The sequence below is a fragment of the Polistes dominula genome, unplaced genomic scaffold (genome assembly GCF_049000335.1).
Source record: "Polistes dominula isolate Pdom_NZ unplaced genomic scaffold, Pdom_raw_medaka contig_29, whole genome shotgun sequence".
NCBI classification, from domain to species: Eukaryota; Metazoa; Arthropoda; class Insecta; order Hymenoptera; family Vespidae; genus Polistes; species Polistes dominula.
Genome location: NW_028300865.1, coordinates 893,490 through 902,185, shown reverse-complemented (window position 1 = coordinate 902,185; position 8,696 = coordinate 893,490). Strand labels below are relative to the sequence as shown.

Genomic DNA, 8,696 nt, shown 5'->3' with positions numbered 1-8,696 from the left:
TATTATTATTATTATTCACTAGATAATTTTGATTATACATACATTACAAAATTTTCTTATTATTTCATAAAAAAAAAAAAAGAAAAAAACAATTCAAACATTTATTATCATTAATGTGATTAAAAAACTTAAAATTATAGATCATTAAGCGTATTCATTTTTGACCAAATTTTTGATCATAATTACAATTGTAGCATGCTTCTTGTGTCTCGTTACATTTCAATCTTATTTAAGTTCACTGATCCTTTCTGTTAAAATCTGCCATTTTTTTTGAGATATTACATCGAGGTAGATGACAATAAATAAATCATCTAACCACACGATTAACATCTCTTAAGGTTTATTCGGTGCACTTCGAGGTCGTTTCAAAGTATTATACTTAATACTTAAAAATGCTAACATAATAAGTATAACAAGTATAATAACTCCAACACCCATCCATAATTCTATTTGTAGATCAAATTTATCTAATGCAATTTCAAGTAACGCCAAATTTCCATCCGATGGTTCACACGTTGTTTGAAAAATGATATCTTGACGTTGAACTTGTTTAGGTTTACAGTTAGTTAATTTGCTCATACTTTCTGGTCCATGAAGAGGGGGAAGTAATAAAGATAATGCCCATCGCATTGGACTAATTTGTCGATACCACAATGGTAAATTGTCTAAATGTAATGTTACTCCAGCAGCCAAACTTAATTCTCCAATAATAATACCAGAACATAATGCTGCAAGATATGTCCATCTGCATATATGAGCAAAAAATATGCATATCAAGTGTTGTAACATCAGATATAACAAACCAATAGCAAGATAATTCCACAATGATGTTAAATTTTCGTCAGGTACAAGATGTAATCCACACATTGCAAATGCTGGTGCTAAGTATACTAAATATACCAAACACCAAATTGGCAAACCAAAGCATAGCTAAAATTAAAGATAATATTCAATTGAATTATCTCTATTTATGATTGAAACGAATAAAGAACATTTTCAACAAGTAAATTTTACCTCTATAAAGATATAAACAAATCTTCCATAGAGTCCATCTCTGATATCCCTTTCAACATTTGGTCTACAATTAGCAACTTCACGCATAGCTAAAATACTAAGAGGCCAAGAAAAAATACCTAAACTGGCATAATGAAAGCCTATTCTATCTCTCAGATATAAATTAGAATCTCTAGCAACGTTCCAAAATATTGCACCAAGTAAAATACTGAGAGATGCTGAGATAACTATTTTCTGAAGCATTTTTGTCATTGTTAATGGTTGACTGTAGATAAGAATCCTCAGTAACAGAGCATAAATATGTAAAAATACATTAGCATTAGAAATAGCTGGTGGTAGTGGACAAGGTGGTCCAGGATCGCTTAAAGCTGGTAATCTAGTTCTAGCTAATTCTGCTAAATGATCTATTCTTTGTGAAGATTCTAACATTGCTTCTGCTGATAAATCGTCCAAAGTTACCAGATCAACTGAAATAAATGAAAATGTATGATTTAATCATCACTAATTTACTGTTTATCATTTAACATTGTTCATACGTACGATAATAATCTGACGGATTTTTAAATGACGGACAGGGAAATTCAGCAAGTGCAAAATATGGCAACATATCTCTTCTAAGTCCAGAATACATAATTCTACCACCCGAAGTGAGAGTGACTCTGGATACCATTGTTAATATTTCATAAGTTGGTGGATGTAATGTTAGAATAACAACTCTGTGTTCTCTTCCAGCCCATTGTCTTAAGTATTCAACCAAGAAGAAAGCATCAAAAATGTCTAAGCCATGTGTAGGTCTGTCTAATGTAAGAATATAAGAATCTTGCAAAAGACGACAAGCTAAAGCTAATCTTCGTGCCTCGGACGTCGTCAAAGTATTAACTAGACAATGTTTCGTTGCTTCTAATCCAAGTTCCAATAATATTGCTTCAGTTTCTAATGACGTAATATTAACACCACCTTTTAATAGCATATAAAAATGTAAAGTTTGTTGTGTCGTCAAACCCGGAGTCAATCCACATTCCGTTGGTAAATATGCAACACGAGATCTAGATTAATAATAAAATATATTTAATTGAATAATTAAATGAAACTGTTCAAGAGAAGAATGACCTTTTTTCTTAATGAACGAGGTCATACCTCAAAATACGAGCTGATACAGATCGGCCGTTCAAAAGAATATCACCTTTCCTGATAGCTTTTTTGCCAGCAATTGTTTCTATAATTTGTGTCCCTTCTTTTTCAGTAGTTGCCATAATAGCCAATACTTCAGTTGCTCCAACTTCCAAACTAATACCACGAAGTAATGGTAAACCATTAGAACCTGTAGTTTCTACACCACGAAGTTGTAAGTGTGGATGCTGAATGCAAGGTACAGATCTCAATGACATTGCATAATCTTCGGGTCTTAAAACATTGTGACCTATTCGTGACAATAAATTATAAGATTAATCAATATTTTCAAATATATTAAAATGTCAAGATTATTCATTTCTTACTAGGTCCTGAATAACCGGGATCGATTGGTGCAATACTGTGTCGTCGATTAGTCGTAACAGCATTATGAAGTAAATTAGCTTCACTGACACTTCTGAACCGTGCATTATCCCTGCTTACCGTAAGTTGAGAGTGTGCTTGTTCCCTAGGTAAAGCATGCACGTGTCTAAAATCTGGATCACTTCTAGCAGAACGCATTGCCGAAGTACCTGGTGCAGATGCTGCACCAATTTGAGACATACGACGACCTTCCTCGCTAGAATCATAACCACTGGAACCATCACGATTGCGCGAAGTTGGTGGTAATACACGTGGTAGGCCAAATTTTAAATATGTATACGAATTATTGGCAAGTGGACTCTTTGGACCATATCTCGGATGTCTTAGTATACTTTGTACGGTTGAATCTCGAAGTTGAAAGTTACCGTACGGCAACGGTGATTTTTCAGCTGAACCCAACGCCGAATCCGTAAAATCAGAATTCAGATTTTGCCTAGAACAAAAAGAAGATAACAATTTTATTTATTGACAAAATTCTTTTCGATAGATTATTTACCTGTATATAGACCATGCATGTAAATCTTCACTGGCTGGTGGTTCAAGTCCTCTGGTATCTAAAGCTCCTGGTACCGAGTACCGTCTTTCCAATTCCCAAGCTTCTGAAGAACTCATCTTCCTTAAGAATCGTTGTCAGAAGAAGATTTGTCAATCAATTACATTCTGTAATAATAATTTTAATTCAAAATAAAATCAGTTGAACATATTCAATGATAAATGCATACAATTTACAATCTATCATACACATTTCAATATAAAATGTTGATCTTTATTTTATTTCATTTTCAATAATGATATTCTCTAATCATTTATGTTCACTTTAAATGGCCTATATAATGTATGGTAATTACCGGAATACGATATCCGATAATGACGTTTACACGTATGCAGTTTATTTATATTACATAAGAAGAAGAAGAAGAAGTAGGAAGGTGTCATGTGTAAAAGAGAGAAAAGAATCACAGCATCTCGTTTAACGGTTGTATGCATAGACACGTGTGCATGTATAATACAGGTATATAACTGAAGCTTGAAAGAACCCGTGTGGCATCTGTTTCATTGCCATTGCCGTTGACGTCTGATATTAAACATTTTTCATGCCGCAAGTCTCATCACACACACACACACACATTATGTGTGATTTCTATCTTGGTATACCATTAAATGCATATAACCGCGAGATTATCACTAACGGATAATTCATTCTTTAATTATAACTACAAATATCTTGTATAATTTCTAATAAAATATGAAATTAATTGATAAATAAACAAATGCATCGTAACTGTAAATTATATTTTATAGGGGTGCCCCGTCATGCGTTGCTGTAGTTGACAATCAGTCCCAATACACATGTCTTTAATTCAACGAATGACCTTATACAGCCATCTGTTAGAATCTTATCGAACTAACAAAGATAATCATGACACTTTGTTAATAAATAAAATAATATTGCGATTATAAATTGAGATATAAACTATCCTATATTTCAAGTTGAATGAAATTGCACACATTGTGCAAAATTTGATTAAAATCGGTTCAGTAGTTTAAGAGTCCATTGCGGACAAACAACGTGACACGTAATTTATATATATATATATTAGATATGTTTGTTGTTTTTTATACTCATATATATGATTGTGTTATATGTGGTTTGAAAATAAATCATCGCGTGTTATATTGAAAACGATCAACATTCTATTCATTACGTTGTTCATTGCACGAACAGTTCTCAGTATGTCGAAGGACGCTTGATCGAGCTTGGAATTGTTAATAACTGCTGGAACAGCAGGAACTTGATGACTGGAATGTTGTCTTTTTTTCTTTCCTTCTTTCTTTCTTTCTTTCTTTCTTTTTCCTTCATTTGCGTAACGGCAATTCTTTTTTTTTTTTTTTAAAAACACTCTCGTAACCAGTCTTACATTATCTGTTTTCACTTACGGTTTATATATTTTTCATAAATCTCATGCACAGATAGTAGAAGGAAAGTTGTTAATAATATCAAATTTTGTCAGATACAACAAGTATAATGATATGAATTATTGTCTTCAATGAGAGACGGATTTTCTGAAAAAAAACCCCTTTTTTATTGTTCAATTTCTTAGAAAACATCGATCAAGTGAATATAACGGAACGTTTAAAGCTATCATTACAACGAAATACTTACAATACTTTGTTACAGTATGTCGCAAAGCTATTGTATTTAATGAAACAAAGAAACAGATAACTGTAAAAGTAACTAAAAATATATACAAAGTTCATTTCGTATTAAACGTAAACTTTCGAGTAACAACTATACAATCGGCATTGAAATCTCCCAAATTGTGACTTGACGTTTCTATGAATCATCGATCGTTATAATTTGAAAAATATTATCTCAAGAAAAAATGTATTAGTCTAATAAATAATAAATGTTGTAATTAATAACAAAAATATATATATATATTAATAATAAATACTGTCGATATTGTAGAATCCATGTTATTAATAAAGTTGATTGACATAATCAATTAGAAAATAATAATCATTGTGTGAGATCCATCCATCGATCATTGTTCCTACTTTTTCAATTACGTAAAATAAAATGTATACATGCTTAGAACCTAACCAATGTGATTTATGAGAATACAACAATGTTTTAATAATAATTTGATGAAATATTAAATATATATTGAAGATAAATCAATCATTTGAATGAAATTCAAATGAAAACAATATCGATGAATATTTATAAATTATGTCAATACAAATTTGTATTTAACAACAATAATCCAAATTTATAATAGTTTTAAACGTAGTAACATTATATTCATGACAATGACTCACCGGCGACATTCAAAACGGGCCTTCAACCTAGCCACCTCGAGTAGTCTCGAGGACGTTGTCGCATCTCTGCTGTTCTGTCTACCTATCTGCACTTCTTCTTCTTCTTCTTCTTTTTGTTTTTTTTTTTTTGGTTTATTCTTTCAGCCTTCAGTTACAAGCAGCATCCACTATTCAATAATAAAAAGTCAAATTACACTAAAGTCTAATGATATTTATTAGTTTTATTTAACAGTAGGAACTCTCATTGATCGTTGGATGTTCATTGTAAAACCATTGTTTTGTTTATTCTTTTTACAAAAAAAATAATAAATATCTAATATACGGAATAAGCTCGTCTCACGTTGAGTATTTTGCTAGCACTCTTCTGTCAAGCGTACCTTATGAACCTCTACGGGCCCCGTATCTCCTTCCTGCCCACCCCAACATAGCACCGAGGGACCTCGACTTTATTACAGGGACGTCTCTTCGAATTCACTTTGAAAACATAACTATTTATTCGTTTAAATCATCTACCATCAATTTGTATTATTAAATCAACGATTACATTTTCAAATATACTTTGTATATATTATCATTTTATTATAATTAAATAGAAAATATTGTTACGTGATAAAATTTCATTACATTACTTTCATTTTTCGGGGACTACAATTTTCTAACTACGATAATGTGTCCTTACCCACCAGTCTCTCCCACCATCAAACTCATACCAAGAGAAGACATTCACCTCAAGAAGCCAACTCCCGGAGAGGTATCCTTTCTGATTGCTTTGAAGAACAGTCGTTGTTCGACGTGTAACGCTATTACGAATTACAAATACCTTTTTTTTTTTTTTTTTCTATGATTGGTATGTAAATTTATTGTTAGAGATTTATTTCATTATTTATTCAAAACAATACGATTAAATCCTTATACACGTAGTATTATTTGTTTTTTGAGGGGTGGGGGGGGACGGGACGGACGGACGGACTTATTTACACATTTCTTAAGATTTCTAATGAATAATATTTTTACAGGCTCAATATAAAAAAAACATACCGACTGACTGTAAATTGTTCTGAAATGATTTCATTAATATTATTACGGTTTAATTAAATAACATTCAAGATGACTCCATCCGATTGTATCTTGGATATTTCCAATGTTTTTCACTCGACCAACGTAATCATTGAAAAAAGTTGTTTAAGCAAATCCGAGCCTACGTCAGTTTTAAGAGATGTATCTGCACGAGTTCATGGTGGTGAAGTTTTAGCTATATTAGGTTCTAAAGGATCTGGAAAAAGAGCTCTTTTGGATGTGATAGGTGTGTATCTACTTAATCTAAAATATAAATTATATACATTTGTTAATAAATATTAATATTTATTAAAGCTGGAAGAGCAGAAGGAGAAGTACGAGGCAGAATAACATTAAATGGTAATTTATTAACACCGGAATTATTCCGAAGACATGGTGGATATGTTGCCCATAGATGCCATTTATTACCAAGTTTAACTGTTCGTCAGACACTTACTTATGCTATGTGGTTAGCAAATTTAAACAATCGGGAAGCTAGAGTCAGACAGGCATTAGCTGATTTAGCATTATCTCAAGTATCTAATAGATGTGTGAATGATCTTACAAGACCAGAATATCGAAGACTCATGTTAGGTGTACAACTTGCTAAAGATCCAATGCTACTTCTCTTAGATGAACCAACTTGGGATACAGATCCATTAAATACATATTTAATTGTATCAATGTTATGGTCTTATGCAACCAGGAGAGGATCTATTGTCGTTTTGACTATGGAAACACCTAGGTCTGATGTATTACCATTTGTCAGTCGTGTTACATTATTATGTTTAGGTGCTGTTGTTTATTCTGGACCAACAAGAAGCATGTTAGATTATTTTACTTATATTGGATTTCCATGTCCAGAATTAGAAAATCCATTAATGTATTATCGTAAGTTTGATTTATTAGTTTGATAAGACAAATGATATTGATATATTGTTATGTTATAATTAAAACTTGGTTTTAGTATGTCTTTCAACTGTTGATCGACGTTCAAGAGATCGTTTTTTAGAATCTAATCAACAGATTTCTGTATTAGTTGACAAATTTAAAGTTGAAGGTCTTTTATATATGAAAGAGGCACCACAAATATCACCTAATTTAAAAGAAACACCACTTGGAATTGTGCATAAAGGTTTGGGTCGTGGTATTAAGCCAGGATGTTTTTCAACACTTTTAGCACTGTACTTGTAAGAATATTTTTTGCAATTGTTTTATTTAATTAGATTTAATGTTTAATATAAAATATATATTTCATAGGATAATAATTAATGGATAATATTTTTTTAGAAGAAGTATGGCAGTCACATTTTCTTTTAATAAGTGTGGTTTGGGACACTTTGCTGCACGTTTTTTATTATTACCATTCAGTGTAGCTTTAATGAGTATATTATATTCACATTCAACTCCTGTACAATCGAGAATATTTTTACAAACGGGAGGATTGGTTTTTAATATATTAACACTGTTTTATGTAACTGGAATAGCAACGACATCGTTACTTTGTATGTTTTTATGAATATCAAATTTCTAAACATATATTTAGAATATTATCATTTATATATAAGTTTCTCATTTAGTTCCAGGTTTTCGTGCAAGGTATTATCAAGAAAAGAGGGAGGGCCTTTATGGTGGAGCCATGTTTTTGACTGCATACACATTATTAAGTTTACCTTTAAGTTTTATATCGACTATAATCACAATTGGTATCCTAATACCAATCTTAGAATTAGATCATTCAGCTTGGGCTCATACTTCTGCCATACTTTGGTCAAATTACATTGCTGCTGAACAAGTAACTGTAGCTTTATTGATGATACTTGAGAATCCTTTAACTGGTGCAATAACAGTGTTGTATGTTGCATTATTGTCTCTTGGTATTGGATCTGGAGCAATCCGAAGTCTTCGAAATTTACCTTATTGGTTAGCAACCATTTCCAGTGCTCTACCTGCAAGATATGCTTCATTAGCATTAAATCAATTAGCCATGGATAAAACAATATTTTCCAATTTGTCATATAATGAAACAGTTACTTGTCCAAGTATACCTGAATTATGTAGATATCCAGATGGACGAACTTATTTAATAGAACGTTTTACTCGCGAAGGTGAAAACATATCTGAAGTATTAAACATAGAATTAAATTTATTAATATCATTAGCATTTGCCGTTGGATTAATTATTTTAAATAGTATTCTTTATTTATTACCATTACCTGCCAGAGTTAAAGCCAAATTCAGAGAATAAA

The 8,696-nt window shown here is 31.5% G+C and overlaps 2 protein-coding genes across 2 annotated transcripts; one reads left to right on the top strand and one right to left on the bottom strand.

Moving 5' to 3' along the window:
• Window positions 1–5,524, bottom strand: LOC107068348 (ATP-binding cassette sub-family G member 8). Its single transcript, XM_015324640.2, has 7 exons — window positions 5,392–5,524; window positions 3,065–3,228; window positions 2,511–3,001; window positions 2,152–2,434; window positions 1,555–2,060; window positions 1,015–1,481; window positions 1–930 (listed from the first exon to the last, which is right to left on the bottom strand). Exons 2-7 carry the CDS (start codon window positions 3,178–3,180, stop codon window positions 334–336), a joined length of 2,460 nt encoding a protein of 819 aa, XP_015180126.2. The 5' UTR covers window positions 3,181–3,228; window positions 5,392–5,524; the 3' UTR covers window positions 1–333.
• Window positions 5,525–6,496: 972 nt separating this feature from the next.
• On the top strand, window positions 6,497–8,695 carry LOC107068426 (ATP-binding cassette sub-family G member 5). Its single transcript, XM_015324771.2, has 5 exons — window positions 6,497–6,694; window positions 6,763–7,338; window positions 7,415–7,637; window positions 7,738–7,952; window positions 8,028–8,695. Exons 1-5 carry the CDS (start codon window positions 6,499–6,501, stop codon window positions 8,693–8,695), a joined length of 1,878 nt encoding a protein of 625 aa, XP_015180257.2. The 5' UTR covers window positions 6,497–6,498.
• Window position 8,696: the final 1 nt, after the last annotated feature.

Coding starts and splice junctions, on each gene's coding strand:
- LOC107068348 (XM_015324640.2), bottom strand. CDS start 3,180: ATGAGTTCTTCAGAAGCTTGGGAATTGGAAAGACGGTACTCGGTACCA. Junction 3,002..3,064: donor CATGCATGGTCTATATACAG/GTAAATAATCTA, acceptor TTTTTGTTCTAG/GCAAAATCTGAATTCTGATT. Junction 2,061..2,151: donor GTATCAGCTCGTATTTTGAG/GTATGACCTCGT, acceptor TTATTAATCTAG/ATCTCGTGTTGCATATTTAC.
- LOC107068426 (XM_015324771.2), top strand. CDS start 6,499: ATGACTCCATCCGATTGTATCTTGGATATTTCCAATGTTTTTCACTCG. Junction 7,339..7,414: donor AAATCCATTAATGTATTATC/GTAAGTTTGATT, acceptor ACTTGGTTTTAG/TATGTCTTTCAACTGTTGAT. Junction 7,638..7,737: donor ACACTTTTAGCACTGTACTT/GTAAGAATATTT, acceptor ATATTTTTTTAG/AAGAAGTATGGCAGTCACAT.